This window comes from Sceloporus undulatus, chromosome 4 (assembly GCF_019175285.1).
Source record: "Sceloporus undulatus isolate JIND9_A2432 ecotype Alabama chromosome 4, SceUnd_v1.1, whole genome shotgun sequence".
Classification (NCBI taxonomy): Eukaryota; Metazoa; Chordata; class Lepidosauria; order Squamata; family Phrynosomatidae; genus Sceloporus; species Sceloporus undulatus.
This window is the reverse complement of record NC_056525.1, coordinates 186,286,139-186,301,320: the sequence shown is the minus strand read 5'-3', so window position 1 is coordinate 186,301,320 and position 15,182 is coordinate 186,286,139. Positions and strand designations below refer to the sequence as shown.

The window sequence follows — 15,182 nt, the reverse complement described above, 5'->3', positions numbered from 1 at the left end:
CTTCTATCATATAGTCCATGGCTGCATTGTCCCCTATGTCATTGTCATCTGCCATGATTTTGCCTAGTATGATGCCGATAGGTGCTGTCTCAGAAACATGCATGTCATAGCGCTCTAAAACAAATAGCCAAATGTCAGTACAACCTGCCAATGAAGTCCTAAAGTATAAACCAAAGGCAACTATAGTAAATTCAGTTTAGAATACATATGAACTAAGAAATACTCCTAGATTTAATTTCTTATTATGACTAGTCAGCTTGCAAAATACATGTGTCTTCTATCATATAGTCCATGGCTGCATTGTCCCCTATGTCATTGTCATCTGCCATGATTTTGCCTAGTATGATGCCGATAGGTGCTGTCTCAGAGACATGCATGTCATAGCGCTCTAAAACAAATAGCCAAATGTCAGTACAACCTGCCAATGAAGTCCTAAAGTATAAACCAAAGGCAACTATAGTAAATTCAGTTTAGAATACATATGAACTAAGAAATACTCCTAGATTTAATTTCTTATTATGACTAGTCAGCTTGCAAAATACATGTGTCTTTGTGCATGTTAAGAAACTTACTGAATAAATACAGTTTTTAAAAATTTCTCACTTCATTTTATGAGCTCATTTTTTCTTGGAAAGCTTCACAGGCCTAACATGGCTCTTTATTAAAATTAAAAGAACCTGTGGAGTATACAGTCCCTTATTTTTCATAAGGTTTTCTCTTCCTGTATCAACTGCCCAAATTTATGTGGTGATATAACGCATCTTGCCAATAAAACACTACGATAGGTTCATCTTAGGGTCACCAAAAGTCAGAAATGAATTGAAGACACAACAACAACTACAACAACAACACACTATACTATCCCTTTTCAGTTCTGGCCTTTTTCTTAAGTCTTATCACACCACTTTGTTGCTTGGTTCCCCCCCCCCCCCCAAGCTAATATCATATTATCATACTTTGTCCACTACCAGTGCCAGGCTTGGGATAGATTTGTGACAATATTTCTTAGTGCCTCTTCTTCTCACTGGTAATGTTTGATTTCTTTTCCTCTATGCATTTTATTAAGAAATTGATATTCTGCCCAGTCCATGCATCTGTCTAGCTCAGAGTGTCTGAGAAAAAACAACAACAAACTGAACCAACAGAATAAAAAAGAAACTTCTTGTAAGCTGAAAATAATAAAAAGCATTTGGAATTTAAACAAATGAATTGGATAAAAGCAACAAATAAGGATTCATCATATAAAAATTTTCACCCAAACACATCCATGGCCTCTGTTTTTAGAGAGCTTCTATTCGGGGACTGCTTTATTCTAATTGTTCTACAAGCTTACCCAAGATATACTAAGGACTGTAATCAGGGAGTTCTCTTTCCCCTTAATTACTTATCTTGTATTTTCATGTGATGTTTTTCGTTTTAGTTCTCTTTATTTTCAACTTAAAATATATATATATAATTGCATATCAAAAGAAAGAGAAAATAATCTCACTTCTGCTCAGATGTTACCCAGAATAAAGATACTTTAACAATGCAGCAGAAGGCAGGGAGAGCTATAACAAAACCAAATTTCTCAGGCAAGAGATTGCAAAAATTGAGTGTAAGCACCAAGAAAGCCTCTTTTCATGTCCTGAGCTGTCACGTCTTGGACCAAGATGTGGCATGTTCAAACCTTTCTTACTGGCTCTTAGATATGATCAGGTGATCCTTTTGTTAAAATTGCCTAAGCCATTTTAGGCCTGTCAACATTACCAACACTATGAATTATTCCTAGAAATGACCAGGCAAACAGCAACTATTTATTTTGCAGATAGCCACTGCTATGCCCACTATCAAATTATAAAATGATGTTTTCTGAGACTCTTAAAAGATAGGTCTATGTAGATCATGTTGCAGTAATTGATTGTGGATGTATTTTAAGACCTGTCAACATAGTCAGGTCAAACCTTTTCAGAAATGAAGCTTATCTTGGCAAAGTAATACTTAGAAACAGCTACTCTTTGGATATCCAGATGTAAACTGAGAATGGTCTCAGGTTAGGAATTTGATTTTTCAAGAGGATTGATGCTCCACTTAAAGCAATCTTGAATAAACATGATTCCTGACTTCAAAAACATGAACAGTATACAAAGGGATCTTACAGCACTTTTCAGACTATCTGAAATACAGAAGTTAGTAGCAAGAGCTTTTGTATACTTGAGCCTACTTTCTCAGATGCACACTGACTCTTTTTGACCTGGAACAATTTTGTCATTTCTAATTGTAAGATCCAACAACCTTCACCAATAATCTCCAACAGCAACTTGCTTAAAAGCAGTGAAGTTTATTGAGATATGAATGAAAGTGATCAGACAGACTTTTTAGTGAACTCTGAAAAGCAAATCTCAAGCCTCAAGTTAAAAGCACTCCTGGCTGGCCCCCACCTTTTTTCCTCTCCCGCCTTCTACTCCCCACACCTCTCCCTCCTGTTTGCTTCCCAGGCTAGAGAAAGCAGGGTGACCTTGGAGAAGCTCTGCAGATGTCTCTTACTAATTAAACAGTGCATTCCAGACCTATGCAATTATCCCGCCAAAGCATCCCAACCCCCATAGCAAAGCAAGCTGGCAGACTACAATTTTAAGCCATTACAACAATATGAACAGTAACTACAGTGGATGGGAATATTGATTAGTTATTGGCTTTGGAGTTCTGACACTAATTAACCTTGATATTTTTTAGCTTTCATTTACTGTCATTGCCTACTTCAGACAGAAATTCAGAGCACCAACAGCTTCCCTGGATCCAGATGAAGAGGAAAAACATATCCGTGTGCATCACTGACAACACATTTTCAAATCCTCCAAGCATTTCCACCAAAGCTTTTATTTAGACTAGGAGTGGGAAAGGTGTGGCCTTCCCTCATTCCTCACCAGTATAAAAAATGGGTGAGGAAAACCAAGTTCAGCAACATCTGGAGAGCAACAGTTTGCTTAGTAATGATGCAGATGTTACATCTATCTTTAGATGGTCATTTCCTCATGCTTTTATTTCACAGTAATGATCAAGCACTCAGCATATCCTACAGATGTGCACTGCTGGAGAGGATAGATGAACTTGGACTATCCATCTTTCAAGGAAATTTTGGATTCATTACTCCTGTTTTTGCTGAAGAAAGCTGGATAAGCTTTATGGGAACCCTCTGGAGCAGAACTTGAAAACCACATCCATAATTTATAGTTTCTCTGTTGTTCAGCAGCCAAATTCTTTTTCAGCTAAAGCTTACTAGGTTGCAGGAAGTTGTGTAGTTTCCCATCAGTTTATATTTCTTAGTTAATCAAATCCTAGGCAAATTTTGTTTTCTTCAGTAAAACCTAATTTTAAGTGAATATGTATATGAACAGAAATAAATAAAAATTTGGCTACTAGCACCCAAAGAGAGAAAAATGTCAACCAAAAAAAAAAACTGATCTGGCAGAGAGAGAGAGAGAGAGAGAGAGAGAGAAATCAAACCAGTCTTGACATGACATAATGGTGCATATATTGATCACTGAGATACTGAGGGTAAGTATCAAGGAAAAGGGGGGCACTGGAAGCAGCATTAGATTGTATGGCCCATCACAAAACAGTACTATTGCCTCCTTTGATCCAGATAATGCAAAAGTGGTCCTGTTCCTATATTAACAACTATGGCTCTCAACAGACAGTATGTGGGCAGAGTGAGGGCTTGGCGGCCACACACCACACTCCCATGCTGGTGTCATGCCAGTATCATTCCGTGCACCCCACCACACGGTGGGCAGCATCACACTGTGTGTTTGGTGCAGCATGTAGACATGCTCCACCAAAGGGCCACAGTGGCTATGGAGCCCTTTCCACGGTGCAAAAAGAAGCTACTTTTTGTGGCTTCTTTTTGTGCCACAGATTTGCCGTGTTGGGGTTGTGGCATGAGGTTGCTGCATACCCAACCCAGCTCTTCCTGGGGTGGCACAGAGCCACCTCTTAGGGGCAGTCTGTCCAGTTCCTATGATAGGTCACAACAGTAAGAAGTTGGATTGTATCTGAAAGCCAGGAGACATTCTACTCACTGTGTTGAAATCGGGGAGGATTGTCATTAACATCAGAAATGTTGATGGTTACAGTTGTTGTTGCAGAACGCCTACTTGTTTGACCAACTCTTGCTTGGACAACAACAAAATACTGATCTTGGGTTTCTCTGTCCACAGGGTATAGTGTTCTTATGATTCCTATAAAACATATAAAAACATGAGAAGAGCCCTGTTGAATTAGACCAAAGCCCTTTCTACTCCACCATTCCATTCCAATAGAGGCAAATCAAATGTCTATAGATAATTTAGAGCAGAAAATGAGCACAGCAGTACAAACATTTGACACTGGGAGATACCAACATAACTAGAAGCTTTATGCTTAATTCATTTTCCCAATCTCATCTAAAACCATCCAACATGTGGTTATCAGTACAACTTCTGGTAGTAAATTCCTTAGTTCAACTAGGGCTGCATTCGTACTGCAAAAATGATCACGGTTGACACCAATTTAAATGCTATGACTCAGTACTATGGAATTCTGGTAATTGTAGTTTTGTGAGACACGTAGCGTTTTCTATCAGAGAACTCTGGTGTTACAATAAATTACAAATCCCTGAATTCCATAGCTTTGAGCCAGGCCAATTAAAGTGGTGGCAAACTATTTCTGCAGTGTGGATGCAGCCTGTGTGTGAGGTATAGATGCACACACACACACAAACTTTTCTCTTCCCTAAAACTCTTACCATTCTATTTCCCTGGCCCTTCTCTCCTCAATTATCATATCATGAAAGATGTGCTACTACCTATGCATAATATATTACTATTATGGCATCTCTTATTTTTTCCTATGCCAAATGGTCCCAAACATTCTGATCTTTCCTTGCAGAAAAATTTATACAATACCTTGATCATATGATCACATTGTTTACCATTTTCACCTCCTTCTTCACCTGTTGCTGTTGTTGTGTGCCTTGAGTTATCCACCACAACTCCCAGATTCTTTCTCAGTGGCAGCATAGATTAGTCTATATATTATATATATTAATATAGAATTTTTGTTGTTGTTGCTATGTTCATTGCTATATTTTTGTTTATACTGAACCACAGCAAGACTTGTGTGAAAAAGAAGGGGAAGCCGAGCAGCACATGGATAGTGACCATCATGCTCTTTTGCTGTCTATGACTTGAACACTGTTCTCCCAGTGAGTTGAGAAAGTCATTTATAAGTGTAAAGCCTTGCTTGTAAAGCCCTCAGAGTACTCTTCTACTATCTCAGGGTGAGGAATGTTCAGTCCCATTTAATTGCTTGAAGCCTCCCAAGACAACTACTGAAACCCCATTTAAAAAAAGTAAAATCAAGGATTGTTTGGACCAATGTATGTTCCTACATCCCCCAAAATATGACTGTTTGCATACTTTTTCCCAACCCTGCTGAGAAATGCACAAAAATAATAATGGTAGGTACAGGCACTCTCTCTCATTCTCAGATCCTTCCTGGAAACCCTGAGTGTTTATTTAGTTACTGTACTTATATCCCATCTTTCTCCCAAAATGGGATCTAAGATGACTAAGTACTTTTGAGTTTATCAGCATATAACGAGCTTGTGCATTGGGTTTACTTTCTACCCTTTGTAACTTATTGAATATTTAGTGAGTTTAAAATAGTAATGGAAAATGGGCAAAGGAGATACCTAAAGCAATATGCTGTCCTTGGAAAGGATGATATGATGGTTCCAGCTCTTCTGCCAACTGATTACCTTTGTTATGTGACTTTTAATGTAAATTCCTGTCTTGAACAAAATGTCACCAATGATCTACCTTGCAAACACTCTTGAACATTGATTTGATGATGTGCTATGGCAAATATATTGGTTATTTATTTTTCAGTTTTTTCTTACCTGTGTGGTTATCAAGGTAATTATGTAGATACTAAACAATACCTGTTGTTGGCTCCACAGAGAAATAGGGCTGTTTTGGAGGGATGCTGTAGAACAGGCGGGTGCCCATTGGGTCTGGATCTGTAGCTGTAACCTGAATCACTGAAGTACCTGAAAAAGGATTGGATGAGGGACATCATTGTTATGGATATAGAGATGGAAGAGAACTCTTATATTTGGGAAGAGAACACTTTGATTTTTTTTAAAATGAATTTAGAAGAAAATGCATTTGACAGTTAATTCTTCCAATCTGATTATTTAATTATTAAAAGTCTGGATTTGAACCCCTATGTAAGCAACCAAGTTAATGCTGAATTGAGATTGTCACTACTTTTTCTGGAGATGCTATTCATTTAAAACAAATGCATGCCAGTGAGGGTTTGGAAGTAGTTGAATTTATTGATTTGGATGGCTGCAGATGATAGAGAATTTTGTGAGGTTTTGATCAGTTTACCAAATGTTAGACATTATTTTATAACTAAGGTAAAAATGAATTTGACGATTAAAATAAGTCAGTGTAGGAGAAAAAAAAAACGAACACATTTTCTTATCACAATATAAGAATACCTCAAGGCAGGGGAAAATGAAACTGACAAATTCCACACCCCTGTATGGAAATAATTTGCTGTCAGGAGAATATTCACTTGCTGGGTAAACTTTCAATTATCTTTTCTTTTTGCAAGAGACAAAAGACTCATACGTCTTTCCTGGTTGGTAAATTTTACCAGATCAAAGTTACTAGAATCTGGAGATGTATATCCACTCCATTCCCTTCTGTTTAATGAAGCAAGATCTATTCATTTTGTAATGCTTGTATTTTGGATTTAGTTCCTAGAGACATATGCCTGTATCACCAAAGAGCTGGTCAAAAGAGCTGGAATCATATGCCACCATGGTGGCAAAGGCACTCTTTCCCCAGTGCAAAAAAGAACAGCTTTCTGCCATTCCTTTTTGCACTGGGAAAAGGCCAGGTTGGGGGTGTGGTGTGCAGTTGCTGTGGCCTCAACTTGGCAAGCAAAGAGTTTCATCTCAAAGTTGGCAACTAGTAATCTGAGCAATTTTCTTCAAAAATCACACAGTTTCAAAAGCAATTCACAATTCAAGACATTTTCTGTGCAAAAGTTTAATTGCCACTTTTGTAAGTTTTTAATTTTACTGTGCTTTTAAACTGTAATAATAATAATAATAATAATAATAATAATAATAATAATAATAATAATAATAATAATAGTTTTACACAGAAAACATTTTCTGCATGGAAAATCATATTTCAATGCAGAGAGATTAAGTCTTGTGCAGAAAAAGCTAGTTTTCCATGCAAATCAACCTTATGCATATTTTACATAGAACAAATCCCCAATTACAGCTTCTTTTTTTTCTAAAAAGAAAACGTTTTCTTCACAGGAGTAAACATTTCTGCATTGAAATATGATTTGCCATACAGAAAATGCTGTTTCCTACTCAAAACAACCACATGCAAATTTTGTGCAGAATAAGTCCTGAACTGCAAAGATTCTCATCAGTCCACAATTCTTCTCATAGGATTTCTGAACACTAGAAAAACAAGGTGTTTTGGTTTGTTTGGGGTTTTTGTAAAAATCAGTTTTAAAAATATTCTTTCCATCCCTACTTTTACCTGGTGCTGAGTCCTCCAAAACAAAAAATATGAATCCTTGTCTTCTCTTTTCATACCGTAAGCCATCTTGAATAGCAGTATTGGAGGAAAGGCAGGATATAAGTAAAATGTTTGATTGATTAATACTGCTGTATTGTATGTTACAACAAAGATCAAGCATAATGGTCAGAGTTGAGGTATTTCACTGCATGGTACTTGAGAGGCACTAAATGGACTCTGGGGGTGGTGTACAACACAGCAGGGGAAAAAACAGCTAAGAAATTGTCACTGTGGTATCTTTCAAGGACAGTTTTAAAAGAACCTGAATGGATTCCCTAAAAGCATCCAGAAGCTTCAGAGTCAAAATATTGCACTGGGAAAAAAAAAAACCCTGCTAAGACTATTTACTATCAGGGTTGAACTGCTGCACTGAGGCAGCTAAATGGGTATTGGGAGTCAAGGTGCTAATGGTGGAGAAACAGACAAGCAGGCAGAGGAGGAGAGCAACAGAAAGGTAAATCAAAATAAACCAGTCTTTTTAGACAGACATAGAACAAATTCAGGTAGCTGACTGAATATATGTAGAGCCAAAACTGAAGGTGCAGGAGATAAAAGCCTCACCACAATGACCCTAAGTAGCCCCTTCCTCATGAAGCATGATGCTAATGGAGAAAAGACAAGATTGGAATGCTGGCAATATCCAGTCAGAATGAGCCTGGCAACAGCCAATGGGAACTTAGCCAAGAAAAGGTGGAGGCTACTCCCAGAAGCAAGTATAAATAGGAAGAGAGGAGTATGTGTGAGTTAGATAGGGACCGGGCTCTGAGTTAGAGTTTGAGGTTTATTAGACCCTTAGAAGTTTTAACAGCCAAGGTGGGTGACATATACTGCTGAGAGGTGCAGTTGGATAGGGCTTTTGAGTACCCAGGTTAAGGACTAGGAGAGCCCTTGGTAAATGGTGTCCAGAAAAATCCTGATTACAGCAGAGAAAGGCTGTGGAAATTACTATAAGTGCCTGAGTGGTGGTTGTAACTAAGAGAGTTCAAGTGTGAAAGTTTAATTAAGGCAACTAGGGAAGTCACAGTTTACCAGAAAGGATATAAAGTTATAAAGAACCAGTTACAAAGACAAGCTAAGGGAACTATCAAACTGTGTAACAAACAAATAAAGTATTTAAACACAGTATCCAATGTGAACATCATCCTCCAAAAGAGTACTGTATTCAGCCTGACTTGTAAATAAATGTATTACTTTGTTTCAACAAGCAGCTGTCTGGTGTGATTTCAGAAGTACCAACGTTGAGAAAAGTCTGTTAGGTTTGGGACACACTAAATAGTGTGTGTGCGGCTGTCAGAGAATAATTGTTGCCAAGCTGCAGAAAAATCTGTAACCCAGAAATCTGGCATCAAGAGACAGTTATAGTGCAGGAGACACACAAGAGAGTCCTGGGTTCAAGTGTTTCCAACATATAATTGGTTTAGAATTCAGCCAACTGAGTTGCTTTCTCCTAATATACCTCATGTTCTGCTTTTGACAGAATTTCATATTATGAATAGTTATCATGGCAGACAATTTTCATTGACTTTCTCCCACTGTTAGAATGTATATATGATCTGAGATATCATATTACTGAATTTTTTGAATCAAGTTTTAATATTTTTTAAAAAGTTATTTGCCTAATATATATATGAAACTAAGCTTGTTGACAAAATGCTATTCATATCTACTTAGAAACAAGTCAAACTATATTTTAATAGTAATAATAGTAATAAAAATTTATTTGGTCTTTGACCAGTATAAAAACAAAACCACACAAACAGCATATCAGTATAACAGTAACAGGTTAAAATATAAACTGATAGTAGACTATACATATAAAATATCCAAACAGATCTTTCTACACGGTAATAAAATGACCATTTGTCAGTTGAGGGCGCAGTTTACAAACAATATAACAAAATTTAGCCACCTTATGGGATACTGTAGAATCATTGTTATCCAATAGGAGGCGTACATAGAAGGAGTCACTTTTACCTGGGAATTTACTCAGTAGAGGGCTAATCAGTTGGTGATGAATGTCTCTATAGAATTGACAATAAAGGAGAACAAACTATATTTAATAGGACTTAGGGCCCGTTCCCACTATGATTTAAAGCGATTTATAAGTGCCTCGTTCACACTTGAAACAGTTTCAGAACCGACTGTGCTCAGACTGAACCATTTGGTTTGAACTGCTGTGATGTAAGGCAAGTGCAGAAAAATCACTTTTTTTGAAGACAGATCAAAAAGCATTTCTTTGGGAATGAATTGATTAGCAAGCATATTCAGCAAGTGGGAACGACGGATCTGAATCACATCGCACTGTAGGGGAGGAACTAATGGCAGAGGGCTAGCAGAGGGTGTAATCCATCTCATCCCTAGTTTTTTGGGAAATGCGTCATTTTTCCCCTCTTCTTTCCCAGGACCCATCCTACATTCCAATCTTCTGTCCAGGAGGAATTCCAACGAGTCCTCCATTCTGAGCATGACTAGGAAGTATGCTGTGTTTTTAGCTTTTAGATCTCTCTCTCTCTCTCTGTGTGTGTGTGTGTGTGTGTGTGTGATGTCCCCCATTTTTGCTGGGTCCTTCATTTGGAGGTGCCATGTCCTCTTTTGCAGTGAGGCCATCCGTCCACCCTGGCCTTGGGCTCTGGAGTCACTTGGAGGTCACCACCACCCTTTACCCAGGATTATCAAACCCCAAGAAGGTCTGGCTAGCAAAGGACCCAGGATTCAAATCCCCACTTACCTAGGGAAACCCCCTCTGTGAGCTCTAGGTTTCTCTCTCTTTCTCTCTCTCTCTCTCTCTCTCTCTCTCTGTGCCATTGCAATACGGGGATTTACACCTGAGTAAAGAGCAAGCAAAGGACCCAGGGTTCAAATCCCTGCTTACCTAGGGAAACTCCCTCTCTGTGCTCTGGGTTCCTTTATAATATGTGCCATTGCAATAGGAGGATTTACATCTGAGTAGATAGCCATGCTGGTGTAGTGCCTTGAGCTCTGGAGACCAGAGTTTGAATCCCCACTGAGCCATGGGAACCCACTGGGTGACCTTGGACAAGTCCTACTCTCTCAGTCTCAAGAAACTGGCCAAGAAAACTCCACAATAGAGTTGCCTAAGGGCCATCCTCCTTTTCCAAGACCCATTCATTCCAACCTTCTGTCCAGGAGGAATACCAAAACATCCTCCATTCTGATTATAACTAGGAAGCATATCTTTATATGAGTGTTCTTAGCTTGTGTGTGTGTGATATCCCCCATTTCTGCTGTCAGGTCCTCCATTTGAGTTGAAGGTTTGCCTGGTAAAAGAAACCCACTGTTCTCTTTCTCTCTCCCCCCATCCCTCCCTCCCTTCCTTGGTGTCCTTGCCATTGGGCTCCCAGTGACTTCATGTGATGTCAGCCTTAAATGTGAGTGCAAGGGCTCGAGCACTAAAAGCACTCATACATAAATATCAATTCATGCTTCTTAGTCCTGCTCCAAATGGAGGATCCTTTGTAATTCCTCCTGGACAGAAGGTGCAAACGAATGTACCCTGGGAAAAGAGGATGATCTCTGGTCACCCTGACTTGGAGTCATTTCCCCAGTCTTTCTGTTTAAACGATGGTTGTGAGAGTGGGGGGAACACTGACAAGAGTGTGGAGAGGATGGAGCCCCAAACTTTTGAATTTAGGTCCAGCCCCATAACCAGGGTGACCCAATGTCCTCACTGCCAAGGGTATAAGGCTCCCCCTTCTCTGTATATGCCTTGCTCTTCTTCTTGTTCACTGAAAGTGGAGGAAGATCAGGACCCCTGTCGCCACTGGACCTCCTCCTGCTGCCTGCCAAGGAGGAAGAAAGAAGCAGCATTGCCCCTCAGAGGCACCCATGAGCACTGCAGAGACTTTCTCCTCCCTACCAATGACACAATTTGATTGACAGCACACAAATTGAGTTGGAATGACAATTGTGTTAAAAAGACACAAAATCATGGAATAATGAAATAATACGCTTCCATAATGGGAACTATGCATCAGCCTGAATAGATTCAGAGACTTGGTGTCAATGCAACTTGCAAAGCAATTTAAATGCAAGTGGGAATGGCCTCTTAGTTGCAGCTAAGAATAGTAGAAGATGGCAAGCATTTTTACTTAGATGCTCTATTAATGAGTTGTGCAGTTCTTTATTTTATTAATTGTTCTTTTTGTCTTAATTGTTTATTTAGCTCATTTGGTTAACTTATTGTATGTTGCTTGATGTTTTCTAAACATAAATAACCCAATTACTTGTTTAATCAATGATGGTAAACAATTAGCCTGAAAACTCTTGATTAGTCCTGAGTAGAGCAGTCTTAGAACTGTTAAATGGTGAGTCAACATACAAGCAAATCCCTTTGATTCAGTTGGTCTGCTCTAGCTGGAAGTAACAACAGGATTCAGGCTAACTTGGCTACACAGAGTCTGAGAACTCATTCCCACAGTCAGATTTTAAATATGAGTTTGGCAATAGAATAATAAAAAATAATGATAAAAGAGGAATTTCCCCAAAATCTTTGAGAAACTACAGGTAGTGTTCAAATATCTAAAATTCCTGGTAAAATCTATCCACCTTTACTTCCTGGCAAACCTTGCCATAAATCCAGCATCATGTTAGTAGTGCAGTGCCAGTGTGTTCAAACTTTCTTTGCCTCCCATCTTCTAGAGCTCATCACATCTGAACACTATTTCCAAAGGTTGTTGTTATCCTTCAGAGCATGTTGGGGGCGGGTTCAAGAGGCTACAATGGGGGAAGGAAGATTGCCCCTTCCTGATTCTGCTGCCTGATTCTGGATTCTGGCTTTCTATTTAAAAAATGAAATAAACAAATAAAAAAGGCACATTTATTGCATGTTTCAGATGTTTTTGTCCCCCAATCCCACTGCTGAAGGAGATATAACTACTCATACAACATATGCCAGTGTTTATGGAAAATAAATGGGTGAATTCTAACAATGTTACAATTTAGTAGATTTCAGGATTGTTAGAATTCACCTATTTATTTTCTCTAAAAAAGCTGATTTGTCTCTCATCCCCCCCCCCCCAATATCTACTCAGTTTCTTCACTCTTGTTGGTTATCCCTTTACATCTGTACAGGTACACTGTGAGCTGCTCTCTTAATTTTCCACTGGCTATAATATACATTTAATGAGTCAGTGTGGGGTAGTCGTTTGAATGTTAGATAACAACTCTGGAGATTATGGTTCAAAGCTTTTATTGGCCATGGAAGCTCACTGAGTTACCTTGAGCAAGTCACATTCTTTCAGCCTCAATGGAAGGCAAAGGCAAGCCGATACTGAACAAATCTTGCCATGTTATCGCACGATAGGTTTGTCTTGGGGTCCCCATAAGTCAGAAACAACTTAAAGACACACAACAACAAGAACAATAAGGGACTCCATATAAAAACCAACGCAAGAGTATTGTATCATCACTAATTTAATGCCTGTGGTGCAGTTTAAAAGAGAGAAACTCAGAACAAGCAATGCGTCCAAGACACACAATGAGATTCTGATGGGGTTTTGTATCCTTGAGGTTTGTAATAAGCATTTGCTGCTGCAGAACAGATATTACAATCCATCCACAGAAACAATTTCATTTATATTTGGGAGCTGGCCATGTCCTAGATCTAAATCTGAACACCATCCCTGAGGGCTTTCAGAAAGATTATACCATGAAGAAAATCTTCAGTAAGTTCTTTTTAAAAATAATGTCTAACTCATTTCTTACTTAACTTCTAAATAAAATATAAATCAACTTTCCTCTTGGGGGAAACAAGACCTACAGCCACTTTCCATAATATTCTGTCATAGAATCACATTATCACATCTTATCCCCAGATGTTATGCTATTGGATGTTTCACTGATAAATTCACTGATAAATTAGTCAGCAGCACCCTGCGGACTTTTAGTCTATGGTCTATCATACTATCTGTAAATATGTTGATAGAGAAGATGACTGTTTTCAAGGCATCAAAAAAAAAATCTCTTTCTACTATGTTTCATGTTGCATCCTATATCTCATATATAATCATTTACATGATTGAAATAGCAGCAAGCATTCTTAAATATATCTGGATGGGGTTACAAGTTGGGTGAGGCAGAGAATCTTTATTAATGTAGATAATCCTAAAGATGGTACCTGCTCTTTAAAGTTTTTTCTCTTAATAAATTGTTTAATTCCAATGAAATATAGAAAAATATTATATTGGATATACAATCTCTTGATTGATGTGCTCTTTGCATATGCTTGCACTCACCTGAGGAAATATAGGAAGACTATTTCTGTGTCATGTTTACTGACTATTTGTTGATTTATTTTGTTTTATTTTATTTGCTCCCTGCCAAGTGCTGCACCCCAGTTGGGAAATGCTGTTTGCAGAGAAGGCAAGAAAGGAGGGAGATACAAATTGGTTCTGTGTGTTGACATACTGCATGTTGAAGAGGAACCAAGACTATTTAAGCCTGGTCTTCTTCTTGTTCAGGCCCCTATCTCTGCAGCAGTTCCCCTCATGCCCCCACCACCAGTTTTGTGCAAGATTATCTGATTGTTCTAGGAGACTGCCTAGGAATCTTTAACTCATTTGTGCTTTGCACATTTGTTTGCTTTTTGTCTACTCTGCACTGGCTAATCAGTGGTTTGATTAAGTTGTATTGGGTGCTATTGTGTTTGTAAATAGCTTAATTGGTCATGATTTGGCAGGAATGTGAAGTTGGCAGAGATTAACGACATGTTGGGGTGCTCCTGGAGACTCATTTTCAGAAAATGGCCAGAGCAAAGACGTGCACCCCAGGCTTCTTTGAAAATCATCCTTCAAATGGGAGCATTTCCATCTGACAGGCTTTGAACCTTAAGCTTAGGTAGGTTGCCACCAGACATCAGTTCCCTTCTGTTGATCATTCTGATAGTATACAACAAATTGTTGCCCTAATTTAGCCAAGCCATTGTGTCTGCTCTATATTTCCTGTTGCAGAAAATGTCAGAAAATAAAAAAAATAATTAAAGATGCAAAAATCCTTCTCATAGGTGGGTTACAGACTGCCTGTTTGGGGCAGCCTGCACCTGCCCCTTACTCCGCTGTATCGAGGCTTCAGCTGCTAGACCGGCAGCCTCCGAGGCCCCTATCTGCTGCTTTGCAGGCCATGGGGAAGCGGCAAAAGACCCGGCGACGGCAGGGACGAGTTGGCCCCTTTCTCCTCTGTGTTGCTGGGCGCAGCCATGTAAAGGCTGCGCCCAGCGATGCAAATCCCAGAAGGAGCTCCGTTTCGGAGCTCCTTCTTGCACCACGGAAAGGGCACTCTAGGCACCCTTGCGCGGCACAAAGACGTCATGTCCGCGCCGCCTCGTTTGGAGGCGGCACGGTCATGACGTTGTAATGGCGGCAGCCGTGTGGAATGGCCGCCACCATTTTGTATCGACTGGGTCCGTACTAGGGTTAGGGGCGTCAGGAAGTGACACCTCTTTCTAACCCTAATACGGACCCAGTCCGTATTTTCAGGCTCGCCTGTAATGGGCCATATTTTTTAAAAAAAAAACACCAGTGAATTTTTTCT

At 39.2% G+C, this 15,182-nt stretch overlaps 1 protein-coding gene across 1 annotated transcript in view; it reads right to left on the bottom strand.

The window, feature by feature from the left end:
- Nucleotides 1-15,182, bottom strand: part of CDH19 (cadherin 19) — a 69,919-nt gene that overhangs the window by 36,583 nt on the left and 18,154 nt on the right. Inside the window, 3 exon segments of the mRNA XM_042463801.1 lie at nt 275-388; nt 4,062-4,220; nt 5,963-6,070. Coding sequence (XP_042319735.1) covers nt 275-388; nt 4,062-4,220; nt 5,963-6,070 — 381 coding nt within the window.